The sequence below is a fragment of the Melozone crissalis genome, unplaced genomic scaffold, assembly GCF_028551555.1.
Source record: "Melozone crissalis strain CALT ecotype California unplaced genomic scaffold, PUWL_Pcris_2 ptg000018l_1, whole genome shotgun sequence".
Taxonomy (NCBI): domain Eukaryota; kingdom Metazoa; phylum Chordata; class Aves; order Passeriformes; family Passerellidae; genus Melozone; species Melozone crissalis.
Genome location: NW_026535796.1, coordinates 41,410,446 through 41,430,978, shown reverse-complemented (window position 1 = coordinate 41,430,978; position 20,533 = coordinate 41,410,446). Strand labels below are relative to the sequence as shown.

The 20,533-nt window shown below is 39.3% G+C and overlaps 1 protein-coding gene across 11 annotated transcripts in view; it reads right to left on the bottom strand.

Annotated features, from left to right (window-relative positions):
- The window catches only part of UNC79 (unc-79 homolog, NALCN channel complex subunit), a 107,898-nt gene that overhangs the window by 72,088 nt on the left and 15,277 nt on the right, over window positions 1-20,533 (bottom strand). For 10 of the 11 annotated variants that reach the window (XM_054276462.1, XM_054276469.1, XM_054276463.1 and 7 more), the window contains 12 exons: window positions 18,216-18,308; window positions 16,869-16,924; window positions 16,119-16,248; window positions 14,519-14,583; window positions 12,638-12,726; window positions 11,382-11,422; window positions 10,125-10,153; window positions 8,836-9,062; window positions 7,592-7,763; window positions 4,975-5,205; window positions 2,215-2,405; window positions 1,253-1,376 (listed from right to left, as the gene is read on the bottom strand). In XM_054276462.1, the coding sequence (XP_054132437.1) occupies window positions 1,253-1,376; window positions 2,215-2,405; window positions 4,975-5,205; window positions 7,592-7,763; window positions 8,836-9,062; window positions 10,125-10,153; window positions 11,382-11,422; window positions 12,638-12,726; window positions 14,519-14,583; window positions 16,119-16,248; window positions 16,869-16,924; window positions 18,216-18,308 (1,448 nt within the window). Of the gene's footprint in view, window positions 1-1,252; window positions 1,377-2,214; window positions 2,406-4,974; window positions 5,206-7,591; window positions 7,764-8,835; window positions 9,063-10,124; window positions 10,154-11,381; window positions 11,423-12,637; window positions 12,727-14,518; window positions 14,584-16,118; window positions 16,249-16,564; window positions 16,848-16,868; window positions 16,925-18,215; window positions 18,309-20,533 lie in introns of those variants that run through there. The other variant, XM_054276468.1, reaches the window with a different exon arrangement.

The following is a 20,533-nucleotide window of genomic DNA, read 5'->3' as shown; positions in this document are numbered from 1 at the left end:
ATGAGTTTCAAGTTGGATCACAAACACCAGCTACTTTATATGCATTTTGTAACATGATCCTCAGCAAGTTCTCTGCATTTAATTTTGGTATTCAATGAGGTGAGGTGCAAGCTTAGATTTCTGTTATAATCAGGGCAAAATAAAACAGGCACTTTCAAAATATTTGTTGGCGTCCACTTGGTGCACCTTGAGAGCAGTTTCATGCACAAACACACAGGGATGTACAGTAATTCCACAAAAATATTTCTGTAAAGCAGAAATATTACCAATACTTGAATTAATAACTTTTTTTTTAATTATTCCTTAAAACTGAATTGTTTGTTTTATTCTGAGAATTTTTTCAGAATGGTAGCCTACAGGTGTCAACATAGTGACAGAATTGTTAATTGCGCATCACTTGGAGAACATTCCCAATCTATTATGCTTCTGTTACTCAGATAAATATAAACTCATTTGCACTTGTCATTAAGTGTTATTAATTCAAGAAAAATCTAAAAAAAAATCATGCTTTACTTGAAAACTCTGTAGACCTAAAAACTTAAAATTACAGTCAGGTAAATTGGTCTTTGTAGAGGTTTAATTAAAATAACCCTCAGCAGGAAAGAAGCAATAATGAAAAGTACAGGTATTATTTTGAGGTGCTGTGGAAAATTTTGTACCCTTTTTGAATTCATTGCCCTCATCTGACATGATTATCCCTGTAGTTCCCTGTAACATTGGGTGAATGCCAGTTTTGTGGGCAAATATAGCACAAAAAAGGCGAGAGCAGCAGAAAACTTGGTGGGTACAGAGCTAGTCTAATCCAGCTCTTCATATGCAGAAACAACTACAGCTGTTTCTGGAGTCTGGAATTAATTTTAGAATCTACAGACCAAATTCTGTGGAGACTAAAAAGTAATGCTGTAAAAAAGTCAGCCAGCTGAATGGTCCTAAAGACTCAACCGACAACAAAGGTTTTCTTTAAAAAAGGTTAAAGAAATTCCCAGGCTTCCATTTTTAAAGAATCACAAAATCATTTAGGTTACAAAAGACCCCCAAGATTACCAAATGCAACCTTTGACTGCTTCCCACCTTGTCAGCTAAGCTATTGCTCATGATGGGTTGGCAAACAACACTCAGGGTCTGTCTACCAACCATCCTTATATTGTGGAGCTAAACAAAGGGCAGAAGGGGTGCATCAACTTCAGAAAAGCAGATTCTTTTTCAAAATTATCAGCTGTTTCAGCATGACTTGTCAAGCAAGGACACTTACATGCAGCCAGAGCAAAGCCTGCTCTTGCACAGAAGATGGATACCCTGTGAATCGACAGCTAATAAATCCAAACATCTCCTCCAAGGAGAAAGGGAGAGGACAGAGCTCAGTGTCAAACATTTTGCTGAAAAACAGAACAAAAATGTAGCATCACTAAGTTAGCATGGCATACACTGTGTGAGATAGAACAAAAAACTGGTAGGAAGCTAATCTTACTTGCAGCCTCACCCTCCACGGGAGCTGAGCTAGGCTGCTGATACCACCTGTCCTGACTATACAAGGCCATCTCTCAATTTGGTGATGCACCTTAAGAATTCATATCACATATGTCCAGTTTCATTTGAAGCAATATCTTTTCCAACATCCAATGCAAAATTTGGAAAACTTCTCATCTCACTAGTCCATTATTCCATGTTTGCACTAAAAAAAGTTTACAGCAATACCTACAAATATGAACTTACAGTCAGTTTCAGAGCCCCGTCATCAGTTAAAAGGCAATGTGAAGTTTTACCATCAAAGTCATAAACTAGACGTAAAATTATGATTCCACCACCGATCTTATTCTGGTGTTTCCTTTGCTCAAAGGGAAAGGTATCAGCTAAACAAATACAGCTCTACTAATCCCCACCATTTCTCATCAACTGGAAAGGAGGAGAAAGATGGTCCTTCCAACATGCTTCAGGAAGGACCAGCTTTCTAAAAATTTCTAAAAATATGCATTGCTCACATCAAACAAGAATTCATGTAGCTGGCTCTTGACTCAAAGATATGGGGGGCAATAAAAGAAAACTTTCCCAAACTTAAATCCTTTAAATGTAAGATACAAAAACAAATCCAAAGCATTCACTCACTACTGCCTATTGCACACACAGACATTTTAATTAGTTGTCACCATCTTACAATGCTAAAACCCTCAACAAACATATGCAAAACCAGAATGATTCCAACATATGCCTACATACCTCAGAACTTCCCAAAACTCTTTCAGTTGGTTATCGGGCACTTCTGTCCTTATAGCTTCCAGCCACTCTGGCATGATACACTCCCACACCGACTGGTTTATCACATTGTATGGAATCAAGCAAAGGATTCGATTCAGCCCTTCTTTTAACTGGGTTACAGCACTACATGATTTGTCCCAGTATCCACCAACCTGTGGGTATTTCAAAAAACCATACTGATGAACTATTGTAAATGCAGGTCCACCAATGAGGAGAGAGAATGATGCATCTGACTCCATCTTATCAGAAGGCTAATTTATTACTTCATTATACTGTATTTTATTAAGGAATACTATACTATACCATAGAATACAGAAAAGATACTTACTGCATGTTAAAAAGATAATAATGAAAACTCGTGACTTTTTCCAGAGTCCTGGCACAGCTTGGCCCTAATTGGCCAATGAGTCAAAACAACTCACACTGGAGTCCAATCAAACAATCACCTTGGGTAAACAATCTCCAAACACATTCCACACGAGCACAACACAGGAGAAGCAAATGAGATAAGAATTGTTTTCCTTTTCTCTGAGGCCTCTCGCTGCCTTTCAGCTTCCCAGGAGAAAAACCCTGGGTGAAGAATTTTTTTTCAGAGAATGTGAATACCACAACGAACAACATTTCTAGTCCCTGTAACTTGCTCACTATCACAAATTTGCTCAGTGTGTTGCAGCCAGAAAATTTTTGGAGGTGATCGTTAATAACTTCAAGGCAGAATTTAGAATTCAGCCATGGAGCTGCATTGTTTTTTCCTCTTTAATTTCACTGACAGTCCACAAAAGCCTTGTCCAAGACTTAAATGAAGTTTGCTCACTTCCAGGGCATGATTCAGTGTATTATTATTTACAATTCTCAAAAAGGCACAGATTTATTTGGTCAAACTTGCAACATCAATTTTTTACTCTGGGAAACTTTTTACAGTACTGGGTCTTTATTCTGAAAATCTTGGTCTGTACAAGGTGTTCTTTCATGGGTGTTAGTTCAGGGTTTTTTGAACAAAGGTTCCCAGTGATAGAAGCAAAAAAATATGTTTCTAAGTATATAAGTAATTGGCATACAGAGATTAATTATTCTAACTGACCTCAGCTCACATCTGCTGTTCCTGACTAATGGCTCTAGAGATGCCTGCTGTTTTGGCAGCAATTACTGGTAATCTCAGCCAGAAAACTATTTTTCCTTCATTCATCACAGCTAATTTCATGGCTATTTGTCTTCATGTTCTAGTGAAGTCTTGCAAATCTGGCAAGTTTTTGGTCCAGTCTTAAGTATTGCTGTAGGGGGCAAAAAAACTGAAAAGAAGGGCTGGATCCAAGAAAAAAAACTGCAAGAGATTACAGCATGAGCTTCAGTCCTTCCTTCACCCCTTAACCTCAAAGCCATGGTCTCTTTTGTTCAGTTTCTAACATTTGAAGCATCCATTCACCTCTCAGTGTGCCTCAGCTGACCTACTAAGTGTCCCAGCAGCAATGGTTACTGAGTAAAATATATCCATGCTGGTCTGCACATGTACAGCAAATCCCATACATTACATCAGGAAAAACTCACAATGCACAGTTCATGTCTGATGATGTAATACATCACACAAAGTCTTTATGGCTCTTCCAAGTCTAGCCACTTAATTTTAGGAACCAAGCCCAACATGTCCTCTGGACATTTTACATGAGACTCTCAGAAAAAAAAAGTTCTTACAAAAGCATGATTAAGTGGTGAGTTCTGCTTCATAACTAATGGACAGAAAGAATGACTCTTCTTAGAAGTGGCTGTACCAATGGTTGCACTTAGGCACCCTGGATAACCTTCCAGGTAAGTCTCTCTCTCCATCAGCAACAAGGCAAACCATGGCAGACTGGGATCCTAATTGAGTCACTCAAATTAGGTCTCTGAAGTTAGCATCAGTGTTCCCAGAGTTCCCTTCAGTAACAACTGTGTGATTTCAAAAACCTTAATTCACAGCTGCAGAGATGAAGTATGCAAAGAACAAAGAAACATCACTAAAGGATGTTTCTTACATCTGGGAGTAGGCAAAAGATACCTTTTAGCAAATACGTGTTTGGGTACTTCAGCAGCACAATGGAAATGTGCTGCTATCAAAAATGTACAGTATCTTTCAATACCTATAATATTCTTCCAAACTGCCTTCACATCATTGTAAAAAATGCCTACTTTCTAACAAAGTAAAACTAGAAATGCTGTGAAAAGGAAAAATGTGGTGGTGTTCACAGGGGACTTAGGATGAGGGAAGAGATGAGAATGTTGACTCCATGTTTCAGAAGGCTTGATTTATTATTTTATTATATATATTATATTAAAACTAAAAGAATAGAAGAAAGTATTTCATCAGAAGGCTAGCTAAGAATAGAAAAGGAATGATAACAAAAGGCTTGTGACTGATCGAGACAGTCTGGACAGCTGGACTGTGATTGGCCATTAATTAGAAACAATCACATGAGACCAATCACAGATCCACCTGTTGCAGTCCACAGCAGCAGATAGTCATTGTTTAGATTTTGTTCCTGAGGCCTCTCAGCTTCTCAGGAGAAAAAATCCTTAGAAGAGGACTTTTCATAAAACATGTCTGTGACAGAAAAATTCCCAATTTCCAGTGCTCCCTCTACTACTGAGATTTCTTTGTCTTGTCAGAGCTGGGAAAGAAAAGGTGATTTTACTTAAGACCTTAATCTCTGCAGCAAATAAGGGAGCCTTCAGATAAATCATTCTTACCCTGGCAAACTCCATTGGCTTGGGCAGGAGGCACATAACCATGACATCAAACCTGACATCACAAACAGTCTTCAGCCACTTGGTAACAAACTGGGGCTTCAGCTTCTCAACCAGGCTACCAACTTCATCATCCATCATGTAAGCTGTAGAGTGAAACCACTGGAACACCATGCTGACCAGCCTTGCCAAACTCTCTGTGGGTGTATTCTCACTGGGAGTGCAAAGGCTCACCTGGAAGAGAGAAACGCAAACCAACTTTCATTTCTAGAATTAAAGGGGGGAAATTTTTGATTTACTAGATTTTGCATATTGTCAGAGTTATGAGGATGCAGATTACATATGAGACAAATGAAATGATCAGTTTTAAGTAGAGGTTGGTACAGGACAATTGACAAAACATTTCCTAACCAGAAAATAACAATAAAATGGGGAAAAAAAACAGGCACTGAATTTTTTGTTTACTTTCAACACTGAAAAAAATCAGTATAGAGTGCTTTGACAAACTTTTTGGTTTGAACTTCAAAATTACTTTTAATTTCAGAAGGTATTGTAAATCTAGTAAAATATATGCAATACATACACACACACATATAAGATGTACCAGATAAAAAGACAAGTCAAATCAAGAACTTCAAAAATTCTGAAAGAAAATGCCTACCTAATGTAATAAGTGATCTTTACTTTGCAAAAAGATTCCAATCTTGAATTTTTGTCTTCATTTGGGGCATGAATATGAGTTCTAAGTCCTCAGAAATTCCCACATAATGATTAACATTTGTCACCCCTTCTCCAAACTATCTAAAATGATACCTGGACTGCAAAGCTGTAACAAATCTGAGACCAAGTTTCTACCCCAGGTCACAGGCCAGCACACTGCTAAGCCATTAATTACCCGATGTTTGAGCTCTTGGCACCCTCTGGGTACAGGAGACAAAGTTTCAAATCAGGTTGCTGCACTGAATGCAAAGAACGGACGACAGGAGAATTGAGAAGCTCCTTTAGCCACCAAACAGCTCCTTCAGCCACCAAACAGCTCCTTTAGCCACCAAACAGCTCATTGTCATTTCCTAGTGAAAACTGCACCCTCAGCACTTGGCAACCTGAAACTGGTGACCACTGCCTGGCAGCATGTGAACAACAGAGCAATGTTTGTGTCATATCTGGAGAAAAAAACTGACAGATCTCCTTCCCAGAGAAACCAGAACCCATTGGTTTTTCCTCCATGATTTTTCTTGAGCTGAGACAGCTATCAACCCTCTTGTCAATTCAAAGTAAAGTCTTCTACTTCATTGCAGGTTGAAGCTCAGGTGTTTTCTTCCTAGTGCTTGGCTCAGCTGAGCATTAACTCAAAGGCAGTATCAGCTGGCAGCCTTTTTAAAAGGAACTCTTGACTCCTTATCCAGTTTCTCCATGAAAGATAGTCATTTTATGGAGGAAAACAGCAACCCAAGATTTCTCACAACCTGTGAGGTCATCTCTGTCAATACCCACTACAGAGAGACCAAGAGATTTTAGAGGAATAGAATGGAGACAGTGAGTTCTTCCTCCCCACCACACAAAGATACACTTTGAATATGAGGGATGAGGCATGTACAGTGAAACATGACCTGCTCTGTTTGCACTTAATTCTACTTCTGGAAATATAGACCTTTAGTCTTTATAAAACATTATTTAATACAGAATAAATGTACATGGCACAATAAAAAAAAAAAAAAAAAGAGATGTCTTTACTTCTAAAACAACGTTAAACAACAAAACCCACAAGATGTCAGCAGAATATAAAGTTTATTAATGTAGTTCCTTGAAACTGCAGAGCAGCTCTTTTGGCACTATGGAACTCCACACCTACCACCCTGCCATCCAGAGATCCTACCTCTGTTTAGACAATGGATGAGGGTCCTGCTATTTGCTCACCTGTCACCGGGTGACTGAAGAGAGAGCCTGAGAGGAAAGGTGCCTTGGAAAGACCCTGAGGAAAAGGATTCTCCTTAAGAAGAACTGCAGAATGCAGTTTCTGAGGATCTGTGAGGCTGCAGCCTGGCCTGCTCATGACCTAGCCAGGAGCAATCCTGCTGTTTTGGAATAATCTCTGGTAGCTGCTGTAGGGCTAGAACCCAGGGCTTCATTCTGTCATTCACACCAGGTGAATGGAGTAGACTGACTGACACAACTTGATCAAGCTGACTGCAGGAAGGAACAACATCCCACTAACAATCCTCCTGCCTATTCAGAGGTAAGAGAGAAAGCTCTGTTTCCAGAAAGTGATGTTGAAAACTGGAAGGGGAAAAATTAATTTTTAGGGGACTGCCTTTTAAAATTAAAAAAATGCTGCTCACCAGGGGGCACTTGTGAACAGAAGAAAACAGAACTCAATTAAAAAACAGAGTGAATAATTCTGTTATATACTTTGTAGCAGACTCAGAGACAGTCATCAGCTCCACCCAAACTAGTTATGAAATCTCCAAGTCTGACAGCTTCACAGGAAAAATTCTTGCTTACAATTCAGAATAAGTCTCCAATTAGAGCCAAGAAGTGTGGGAAAAAATAGAGGCAAAACAGACTTCAGAAACCAAAGGGGAGGCAACCACGAACAGAGAAGAAAGCAAGAATTTCTTACCAAGAACCATATTCCAAACTGGCTCAGGAGGCGTTGGTCATGCTTGTCATCATCTTTATTATCAAAGTCTGTGTTATCCAGGGAGTGATGGGAAGAGGAGAGGCCCATCTGCCTCCTTCGGTTGAGCTCATGCTCCCTCTGCTCTGCATGAAACTCTGCTTCTTTCAGCAAGCTATAAAACAAACCTGTGGTCGGTGAATGCACCTTTCCTGCAGTGGATACAGGAATCTAATCAAGAGTAACTAGATGTTAAACCATATCATGTCATCACTTTCCTGAAACAAAGTAACATCAAATTCTAGGATTCCAGGCTGCCTTCCTCATCAGGACAACACTCACAGAATCACAGAATAACGAGGTTGGAAGAGTCCTCTAAGATCATCCAGTCCAACCTATGCCTTACACCTCAACTAGTCTATAGCATCAAGTGCCATGTCTAGTCTTTTTCTAAACACATCCAGAAATGGTGATTCTACCACCTCCCTGGGAAGAGCATTCCAGTACTTTATTATTCTTTTGGTGAAAAATTTTTTCCTAATATCCAACCTATATCTTCCCTGATGTAGCTTGAGAACTGTGTCCTCCTGTTCTGTCAGTTGCTGCCTGGTGAAAGAGACCAACTCTCACCTGCCTACAACCTCCCTTCAGGAAGTCGTAGAGAGCAATAAGTTCATCTCTAAGTCTCCTCTTCTCCAGGCTAAACAACCCCAACTCCTTCAAACATTCCTTGTAGGACTTGTGCTCCAAGCCCCTCACCAGCCTTGTTGCCTCCCTCTGGATGCGCTTGAGCATCTCAATGTCCTTCCCAAACTGAGGGGCCCAGAACTGGACACAGCACTCACGGTGTGGCCTCACCAGTGCTGAGTACAGGGGAAGAATGACATCCCTGTTCCTGCTGGCCACACAATTCCTGACACAGGCCAGGATGCCATTGGCCTTCTTGGCCACCAAGGCACACTGCTGGCTCATATTCAATATGTCTGCTCCCCAATTATCCCAGTGAAACTAAAATCCACCTGTGCCATCCACCAGATCTGCAGGCAATATGGACAGCAAGGCCTGATCCTGTCTCATGTACCCACAGCTCACATTACCTAACGACAGCCTCCACGGTGCACATGAGCTCCTCTCAATATGGACACCAAGGCCTGGTCCTGCTCACACACACTACCTGATGACAGCCTCCACGGTGCACACGAGCTGCAATATGGACACCCAGGCCTGGTCCTGCTCACACACATTACCTGATGACAGCCTCCACGGTGCACACCAGCTCCTCGGCGCCGCACTCGCGGGTGTTGATGGGGGGCGGCGAGGTCTGGTACAGGTGGGTCTCCGCGGCCGCCCCCAGCTCGCTGTGGTGGTTGGAGTGGCACCTCTTGCAGTAGCGCACGGGCCGGTTGCCGTGGCGGCCGCAGCAGCCCGCCGAGAAGCACGTGACAACCGCTCTTCTGACGTGGGAGCTGCAGTTCTGGGAAATAACAAAGGGTTTGTCAGGCCACAGGTTATCGGGAAATGGAACCGAAAACAGGGATGAGAGCCAGCACCAGGGAGCTGGCTCAAGTGCTGGCAATTTCCAAAATCGCTCTGTCTAAGCACAACTGTGCGCAGCCTCCTGATGCCAAACATCACTGACCTTCCAGAAAGACAAGCTCAGGACTAAATTCTGAGTCTGGACTTCAATGTCACATTTGCTTTTCTTCTGAAACACCAAACTGACATTTAAATCATCAACCTCAACCTCCTGACTCGGAGCAACCTCTAAATTTTACAGTATTTCTTTTAACACCTGCTTATGCTTCAGAAGGTCTTTTTAAGTTACAAGCAGCAACAGGTAGATCCTTAGGAGGGCAAAAAAATGGTGCCACCATGCCACAGATTATGCTATGTAAGGATCTGCCTTATCATAGGAAACTGTACAAGCCTTTGAAATAAGCACCTGAAATTTCTGCCACCTAGTAATCCAGCCCAACAGAGAAGTTTTCTTTGCCACATGAGAACTGGAATATGTTGTACACTGTATCCCTTGCTATAAAAACCTTATCAAAACACATTAGCTGATATGTACTGCAAGCAGATTCTTTTTGTCAGCAACCTTTTCAGAGCCAAGCACTAAAGATTTTTAGTCCACGTATTTTTAAAAATACATATTTTACAGTTTGATTTTTGCCCAATTTAAGATCAATCCAAGACTTCAAGGACATGAGAAGATACATAAACACTTAAATTTAAAATTCATCTCTTGTTCTATCCTCTTCATAAAGCAGAGTTATAGAATACAAACAGAGCTCAACTGCATAATTGGATTGCTTTACTAATTGCCACTTAAACTAAAACCTACAACTCAAATCAACATTGTCAGTTTTAACAAAAAGAAACCTGCTGCTGAATTTTTTCCATTCCCCAATAAATGCATTCATGGATAAATTGTGAGATTTTGGAATGGTACAAAGAAGAAAGCACTATACAGTGATGGAATGACATTACACACAACATCAAATCATGCCCCATCACACAAATGGCTGAATCTTACCTTCTTCTGACATATAGCAGAAATTTCAGCTGTAAGGGGAAGGCATACAAAACATGAACACAAAGTGACGATCTTTGTGGTTTACTACGGCAGCCAGGGGAAAATGAACATCCTGCAAGGAAGTCTCTGGGCTAAACTTGTGTTTCCAGGTACCACTGAAACCCCTAAGCCTGCAGAAGTTAGGACACTGTACACTTAGGCCAATTTCTACTTTGAAATGCAATAACAGCCTTAAGTGCATTAAGTGTGGTGTGCTCTGCAACCCCTCCACCTTCTGCTTGTGCTCCTGCCCCACAGGCAGACTTGTAAAAGCACACCTTGTACACACAACTGTGGCATGATGCAGGAGACATGGCTCAGGTGGGCCTACACTGCTTGTGAAAGCTCTTGGCATAAAAAAATAGTGAATATGGATGAACAATGCCAAAGCAGCCACTATGTCTGGCCCATAATTTCAGAGTGAAATGTTTGCAGATTCAACCTGTAAGCAGTAGCTATTTGATCTGTTGCCCTGGCAACATATGATTCAGTAAGTTTAAGGGGCTGATTAAGAAGATGTGCTTCTCTTAAGTAAATAAAACATTCTTTATCTGGGTAACATTTCAATGAAAAGCAGACAGCAAGAAAATCTCAACTGCTTAAGAATTTTCAGTTTGCAAAGCAAAGAGAGAAGCAGTGTCTTCATTCTATCCCTGGAAGGGTTATTTCAGATGATATGCTGACTAGTCTGTCAACATGGTTTGTCTGCATTCTAGTAGATAACAAAATATCAGGTTTTCTCACTGGCCAAAGAACAATGATTGGATCAATGACTGGATCACCAAAAAATATTTTATGTCCTTTTTTGATATCCTTTGCAGTCTCGTGTTACAGATTTTCAGCAGCTTTTAAGGCTTTCAAATCAGATCCAGGTTACTGGAAGATTTTTGCCCCATTTTTTGGACAGCACTGTGGGACACAAGTACTTTTCAAAAACTTGGCTCCAATTGTGAATGTGTCAAGATTTGAAAATCTGTTCAATTGTTTCTGTTTCCTCACACATAAAGAGTTGCATAGTATTTCAGATAGAGGATTAGTCAATTCTTCATAGTACTTTAAGGACATTAAGCAGCATTAAATACAAACTACTTTAAATTAAAAAAAAAGGCAACACTTTTGAACAGAATGCAGCAGTTTAAGTAATGCAGTATGGAGAAATATCAGCATAGTTTTGTACAATTATGATCAGTTTGTACCTACCCTTAAAATATCTCTTACCTTGTGGCAGAAGAACATCAATCAACCATTCACTGTGATCCCTGTAAAATGTATATATAATTAGCTTTCTTTTTATACATATATATATATATATATATATACATATATATATATATATATACACGGATTTATTTTTGTACAGAGGAAATTTAGATAAATCAATGTGGTAGGAATGCCATTATTCTGAAGCTGCTTTTTTTCAAATGCAATTTTATAAATTGCAGACTGCTTTACATAACATCTCTTGGTTGTGCTGTCTTACCATAAATTATCGCTTTGATGATGTTGGTCACCATGTTCAAGGTTTTCAAAATTACTTTTGAGATCTAAATTTATCAAATTAAAAGAGAGTGTCCTCTGAAAGTCTGACAGCTAAGAAATGGTAGTGAAGAATAGCAGATGAATGTAGAAAAGAAACCAAAGTACCAGTATTGTTTTCTCTGTGTGTCCTTAGAAGGTGTGCTTCTACCAAATTCAATTACTTTTTCCTGCTTTAGTCAATTACTTTTTCCTGCTTTAACTCAATGATGACTTAAAAACCTAAGGTGAGATGTAATTGCTTTTCCCACAGCCAGTATGATTTACAGTTGTCTGAAACTGAGGAGAAAAACACTCCTTTAGGTTCTGAACTACCTGTAACCTTGTCCATTTGAAGTAAGGACAGGCACTGACTGTAAGTATCAGTAAACTTTGTATATTAATGCAAACAAAAGTAGCAATTGAAAGGTAAAAAAGACAACCAAAAATGAAAACAAAGTGAGGTTATTTTATTTCAGGGTACATTTATACCAAGTACTGGCCAATCCTGGATCAATTTCTTTGATCTCTGCTGCTCCATGCTATATCTTAGAGACTAATCTGAAATACATGTTACAAAACATTAGTGAAAGCTCTGTAAAAGAAATTTCACTGGAATGTTTGGTTTTAAATGACAACTAATAGATGAGGATAAAAAACGTTTTATAAGCATAATGAGGTTTCATGAGCATTAATGAGGTTTCCCTATCATAGTCAATGCATCCCACAGTATCTATTTTTTTCAGAGATGTCAAATTAAAAGCTCTGTTTAAAGGTAGGTGCAAATGCCGATCATGTAAATATCTGTAATCCTTATTCATATTGAGTGGCAGTGTGCTCCATACATTTCAACAGGTTTACCTATACGAATTATATGCAAATCATACTCCAAAAAGGCAAAACTTCAGAGTTATGAAGTCTGACAATATTTATAATTTTCCAGCTCTTGGTTAACCTACCCTGCAATTCTTTGGCTGCATTCTTCACAAAGATATAGGGGAGGTGGCTTATCACCCAAAGCCACAGACAGGGATGGGTCAATGCACATCTGAAACACGGAGAAGGAAAAGGATTAACATCTCCGTTCATTGAAGCTTGCTGAAAAAGTACAATATGTTAATGTTACAACATAAAATGTAACACAGCTTTGATATGTGTTAAGAGCATTTAGTAATGAAAGAAAATACTCAGCATGTGGTGTACTCTCAAACTATTTCTAACAAAGATAGGGATCTGAGAGCCTGTAAATAATAGGACAGTACCAATATTGCAGTACCAATATTATCACTTGCTGAAAGATAAGTACCTTTTGCTATATACTCACATCACATATTCACTATACACTGCTACTATTTTGTCCCTAAAAAGACAGCACTTAGAGGATACATTGTTTAGGACAAGGTAATGGAAAGGTCTAGATTTTTCTATCTCAAAAATGCCTCTTCCAGCAAAATCTAATTTTCAGTCGTCACAGTTTTCAAGTATAGAGCACAACTGCAGTGACAGAACAAAGACTCACAGTTCCCTTGGCAACATAGGTCCAGACTGTCTTGCATTAGCTTTTATCCTTCCACATAAGTCAATTACAGAAAACAGTTACAGTTAAGAGCCAGTTCCATACACATTTGTTCAAGTGTTTTGTACTACAAAGGAAACACTGAACAGTAGTGTGCGTACACTACATCTTAACCATTCTGATCACTCTTACTCCACTGGAGTGCAAGATTTTATAAATAAAGACAAATACCTCTTTAAATGTCAGTTTCTCATCTTTGTTAACCAAATAATCTACTTAGGACACAACAGGCTGCATTTTTCTGAGTGATGACTGATCAAAACTGGTTCTGTCAAAATTAGGCTAACAGATCAATCAAAAATATGCAGGTACTTAATCTGCAAAGCTTGAAACTGTACTTTTTAAATATTTTATTCTACTGTGTTATCAGCCTGAATCTAGTGACCACCACAATAAGCACCTTTCAACATTTTTTCTGTGAGAGAGGAATCATTGAGAATGACTGGAGTGGGCAGGAAGGTGGTCCCTTGCAGGACTTTCGAGGTAAGTGCCATCACTATGTCCTAGCACAGCCTGTGGGAAAGGCTCACAGCAGAACTCTTTGACTAAAGAAATTATATTAGTATACAAATCGATGCCAGCAAAATTGGTTGTACCTACATATTTAACTAGATACAAATTAATTAATCACTACACCTAACTGCAGTACTGGACTTGGGCTGCTGTTCTTGCCTCTGCTATCAAATTGCTCTGTGAGCCTGGTCAAAGCTTTTTCATTTTTACTATGCCTGTAAACAGTAAAGATAAAATTTACCTTCCTCAAAGAGGGCTGCAGAAAAGGTAACCAAAGCTTTGTTGCTATTTGCTTTAGGACACATTCCAAGCAAAGGATCATAACCAAAGTAGGTGCATTGTATGAGCTCAATCAAGATATCAAGGTGAACATGTACCTACAGAATTGAAGCAATGTTTCCTGCATATAGTAATATTTGTGCACATATTTATACACATATATGTGTGTGTTCAGGAAAACATTTACATGGATTAGCCAGTAGTCAACTTAGAATCTTATAAAGTACTCTACAACCATCACCATGTTTAATTTCAAGATTTCCCACAGTAGTTTCAGGAAAAACCTCATCTTGCTTGAGGCAGCCAAAGAACATATTCCCAAAGGTGTGCCCCCCTTGGTGCCAACAGGCTTTGCTGCTCCCTTAGCACCTGCTTTGGTCACCTACACACCACCACAGCTCATGACGGGGGTAAAAGTACAACCTCCCCTGTCCCAGAGAGGCAGGTTTGGCCCCTAAAGGAAGAGCAGTACCTTCACAGCAGGTTTGTTAATCGCATTATGGCATTCAATGTGCTGGCAGTGAATAGGATTCCAGGCTGCAAAACCAAAACATGGCTGATTAATAAATGAGAAGAGATATTTATATTCTTTCTGTCTAGCAGTCTCAATTGAGAACAAGAGCCTCTTGTACTAAGTACTATACAAATATGAGTATGATACAAATAGCCATTCCTCATGAAGCTCAATAATTACAATAAACAACCTTGAACATACCTGCCTGACTTATTTGCAGTATAATTAAATGAGCCATGGATTCAGTAAGAAAATGGAAAAAGTAAGACACAGACATTCCTGTTGCAGACTCGATCTCACCAGCATCTTGAAATAATTGACTATCCTTCCACTCCAGAAGCAAGATGGTTGGAGTAGCTGAGTAAATTCAGTTACTTTCCCAGACAAAATGAAAACACAGCTGGGACAAAGGAAAAATATAGTCCAGTGACAGAAGGAGCCTTGGCTGTGTAATGGCAAGAAGTAAACAACAAAGGGATGCTCAAATGGCATCACTTGGATGCTCTACAGGATGCCCCCAGGTCAAAATAGCATGCAAATGCAGATAATACTCATCCCATTCTGGGGTATATTAACAGAAAACTTACAAATAAGGGTTAAAGCCCCACCTATCCAGTACTAGTAACAGCTCAAAAAGAATACTATCATGATTAGTTTACAGACCTGCTTGCATGGAAAAAGTGATGCAGAGCAGCACATGAAGAATTCTTTTTTCTAAATAGTCAAGAAAATTTATCAACCCTTCAATGGAAGGTTTTGGAACAGATCAGACAGGTTCTACTGGGAACATTAAGGCTGCACTTGAGTTGGTCTAGGGGTCTTCTAAGGTTTCTTCCAACCCTTCATTTTCATAATTTAAAATGTCACATTCTGGTCCAGAAATTTTAAAAGTGAACAAAATCTACATCATATGACAGAGATTGTTTGAAACAGGTTGAGACAGACAAGCAGGAAAAGCAATGAGTTGCTGCTGGACAGTCACCCCTGTAGCAGCACTATCCCATCAGTATCTCTGGGCAGTCTGGCAGACAGAGGACTTTGTACCATGACCCTACTCCAGCTGCACTCTGGACTTTGTCCCCCATTTTCATCCTATAACCAACCTTGAGAACTTATCCTTTGTACTAACTGCACCTGACATCACATGACTTTTTTTGACAGTAACAGCCAGATAAGAAGTCTTAGCAACAGCAGCACTGTTAGCAGCTGACACAACAAAAGCAACCAAAGCAATAATTGAAAGGAACATAAACCAGATCTGTTGGGAGGCCCAGGCAGCAGTTTCACAGGCTATTTGTTACAAACATGATAGTTATTTCTTCTCCTATTCAGGTTTAATTAATATTGTGATGAAGACAACATATTTACTAGCTATGATCTGAGTTTCTATTTTTCATGACATGTTTTGAAAATGCAGATAAATGGATATTGCATATTGTTATGAATGTAAAATTTATCAAACAAAAAGTGTCAAATACATCATAGAACTGTAAAAATGTGACTTTAACACTTCTCATAATTTATTTATTTTGGCCTATACAAAGCCAGCTGCACTGACCTGTGTACTGAAGTCCTCTGTACTCACTGATTGCCCCAGGGGGTTTTAAATTGGGCCAATAGTGAAATAACATTTGTACTGCTGGAGGTTTAACTTGAGATGGTCCATAGGCTATTACATATAGCAAATCCTAAGGAAAGACATGTACAAAATGTTCATTTTTGCAAGGTAACACATTGCAATTCAATATATCGCACTTCTGTTCAAAGACAGCTGAACACACAAAATTAACACATTTCATGCCCCAGCTTCCTTCGTATGCTCTTAGAGACAGATTAGATGACCAACTTGAATGCTTCTGAGTTTGATCAGAGCATGCAACAGCAACCACCCATCCCACAGTGCACTAACAGAGCAAAATGAATTCTCTGTCTAGTCACGGAGCAAAGAGGTGAAATACAGATAAATCAACCAGATTCAGAGCAGACTCAGACAACAATACTCACAAATAGCTCTCATAAAAGTCCAGTCCCACATGAACTGAGAAGCTTGCTCATTATTAAAATTTCCACTCACTGGAGCCACAACCACATAGTACTTAGGAAACAGAGCTCGTTTCTATAAAACACGGAACTGCCTCTGTAAACTAAAAATTAGAGTGACCTTCCTCTCCATAATCCAGAGGAAGGACTGGATATAAAGATCATTTACAATTTCTTGGCATACAGTCAGTTCAATTTCAAGCCATCTGGCTTTTATTACTACCCAAGCACAGTCATTTCCACAAAGTATATATGATCATAAACTTACTTTCCACACTTCTTGCTTATATTTCATGAGACATTCCAATAATTGGCAGTGATACACTGAGAGAGAAAAGACAGTACAGACTTAACATGGACATGGAAACTCAGGCTACAGAAGTTACATAATCAGCTGATTGGCTTTGCTTTGTCCATCCAGAACTCTATGCTTTATTCAAATATTTTTATTTTAAAGGGCTTGCTAAAGAATCAATGCCCCAAGAGTGATCACAAAATATAAGAAACCGAATATTAGTAACTTCTTTCTGACAAAAATGCAGGAAGAAGATTACCATGAGGGTACAGCTTTTTGCACAGCAATGGAGATCTTTTTCAAACACATCCAGATGAAAAATACCTGCTGATTCACTAGAACTTTGTCCCTGTGTCACAGTGTAAATGGGTATCTTGTCATTCACCTTGAGGCAGCAATGGAAGTCACATTAACAATAGATCATTCCCACATATACAAGAGGCTATAGGAGCCACTCTGTATCAAACAAACATGAGAGCCAAGTGAACAACTTTACATGTCTGACTTCCCAAAAACCACAGGGCAACTTGTTCTCTGACACAATTTGAACACAGAAATCACAGAAAAACAAAGACAGAACATTTAATGAAAGAAAACCTGACTTCTGCAAGCAGCTTTTAGAAATGGTGTTCTGCTTTTATTTACCTGTGTGAATCAAGTCAGGCTGATGTGACACTCCTCACACAATGCAGTGTGGGGTTCCTCCACACACACCATCTTACCCATCCTCACAAGACAGGAGATAGTTGACAGCTGATGATTATGCAATGTAACAGCTCACTGGGGTTAAATAGTGTTTCAACTTGGTTATGTGATCCCAATGGTTAAACAGGGACTGCCTCACTTTTGTTTAGATACTCCTAATTACATTTAACTTCATTATAGTTTCCATTAAGCCTGCAGCCAGAATTACCTGCCTTCTTTAGAAAAACCGTACCAGTTGTGAATTCAGTGATATTTGAATCATAGTATAAAACAGTTACAATTAATTTCTGTAGTCAAGGTAAGTGGTATTTCTCTCCAACACTGACATTATATATATCAGTACTTTATTCTGATGTCAAACGTGAGTAGATCAGAGTCTCCAATCCTGGACCAAATCCTATTTCTCCATCACAAAGAGATCTCTTACCTACATAAGGATTATTTCCAGAATGATGTTCTGAAATCTCAGTTTTGACTAAAATAAATAATTTTCATACTGTGCTGGAAAACAACACAGTTTTTTCCCACAATGAAAACTTTTCTGATTGCATTTGACAATACTTCCTGACTGATAGTTTCAGAATGAATGATACCATGTTGCATGTTTACACATACCTGGGTTTGATGTGTACTGCATTGCAATCATCAGCATTGATGATGCAGACAGATTGACATGTGCTGGAACACCTTCTCGTTTTGAAGATCCCACTTAAAAGAGAGGAAAAAATAAATAAATTTTCTATTGTAATAGGAAAATCAGGTGAGAATAGCATGTAACTGATTCCAGCTCATGCAGATAAAATTCCTAAGGAGCCATGTCATGAAAATAAAAAAAAAAAAAAAAAAGTGGAAGAGAAAGATGCCTAGGCATTGATCTACAGAGCATAGACGTGCTCCTGGTTTTCCAGATCAGTGTGACTTCGTTCCTAAAACTGCATCAACCAGTTGCCTTCTCAGGCCCTCTCCTTCAGAACCTCCAGACTGGTCAAAACAACATCACTTGTACAGCCAAGTGCACCTAGGCCTTGGATTGTAGGATCTGCTGAGAGCTCAAGTTGTGGCTGCAGACCAGAAACATCAGTCCCATGGTTATGTGACCTGTCCTGAGATAATGATGAACAGCAGCACTGACTGTCTTTTACCTCAGTATCTTTTACCTCACACAGGAAGTGGCTGGAGTTCCTCCTGGAACCATGAAGTGGTTACTATTAAATGGCATATATTTGGAAAAACCCTGCAGAACTTTCACATGGCAACATGGCTTTGAAGGCAAGCTCCTACACAGAGATGTCACAAGTATCTTTCCACCCTCACAGCACTTCCCCAAGCCTGGCTGCCAGGACCCAAATACCAAGCATTTGGGATAGAAGCACAGAACTGTAGCTACCAGCTCAGTGAGCTGTTTTCATCCCTCCCATCTGGCTCTCCAACTGCTTAGACAATCTCTTGCATCCTCCCTTTTGGTTTGAATCAGAACTAAAGGCTAAGGGAAGGAAAGGTTCTGCACTTGCCTTGCAAAGGAGCATATAATTCCCAGCAGGGAAAGACAAGGAGACTAATTAAAAGAACACTCAAATAGAAATGATGGAGAGAAGAGAGAAAATGGAGAATTTCTCCCTTTCTGTTCTCCACATGACCCAAGATTACTATAGATCTCTTCACTGCACTCCACTCATTTATTTTTTAATATTATCCACACAAATAATTGCCCCCAAAGTATTACAGAAAGGTGTATTTTTATGTATTTAAATTGAAAAATACTCGGCAGCTCTAACTGGGCAATTAAATATAGCCATCAGCAAAAAAGTAGGACACAGTACTAGATTAGTAAATTTAAAAAGCAGCAGACTGGTTTCATACAGAAATCTCACCAAAACACATAGAGAAGAAAGCCAGCATGACAAATGCAAATGCAAGGATGCAATCTCTATCAGGGGCAGTTGGGGAACAGCATCTATTTAAGTAAACCAAGCATTCGACTCAGCAAGTTATTCTGAGGTATAGTTCTACAGATCTGAGGACAGACAGGATAAGTCACCATCTTCAGCTGTTCTTTAACAGGTTACAGCAGTGGGAAAAAGAGTTGTTTAATGCAAAATTCTGTTCTTAACACAGAGTACTTATTACACATTCATATGAAATATATCTTAGCACTTTTGATTTGCACACTGTCATTAAATGTGTCAAAATTAATAGAGAAAACCTCATTATGTTGTACTAAAAATTAATATTTTACATGAGAAAACTGAGGTCCAGGAGAGTTAGAGGACTCTTCCAAGATCATTGACTGGTCAGAAAATACGCATGATAAATTTGTATTCAATTTTATCTCGAAACACTGGACTATACTTCTTTCAGCATCTTCTGCATGCTTAAATGACATTAGTTTTGACCTTTGTATAAAAGTTGTTCACATTTTTCCACAAAGATCGGGAATATAGAGGTAAAGAAGGACATTCTCACAAAATCACAGAATGGCTGATGTTAAAAGGGACCTCTGGAGATCATCTTGGCCAATCCCTCTGCTCAAAGGCACTAGAGCAGACATCCAGGGCAAATTGTGTTTTGAGCATCTGCTAGGATGGAGAATCTGCAACTGCTCTGGAAAGCTGTTCCAGCGTTTGGTCACACACAGTAAAAGGCTTGTTGGTTAAAAGTGACCTAATATTGACCCTAATGATTCTCTCTGCAGAAAATGGTTACATTTCTCATTACTGGTAAGTCCCATCAAGCTTTTTGTCAGGTTCATGGACAAGCATTCAGAACATGCCTCAAGATCCACACTGAGCAAGGAATACGATGTTAAGTAACCACGTGACATCTTCACAGAGGGGGAGTAAAAAGAAAGAGGAGGAAAAAAGGCAAGGACCATGAGATCCAGTCCTAACTTCTATGCATAGGAGACATTGCAGGCACAGTCATTTAGTATAGAA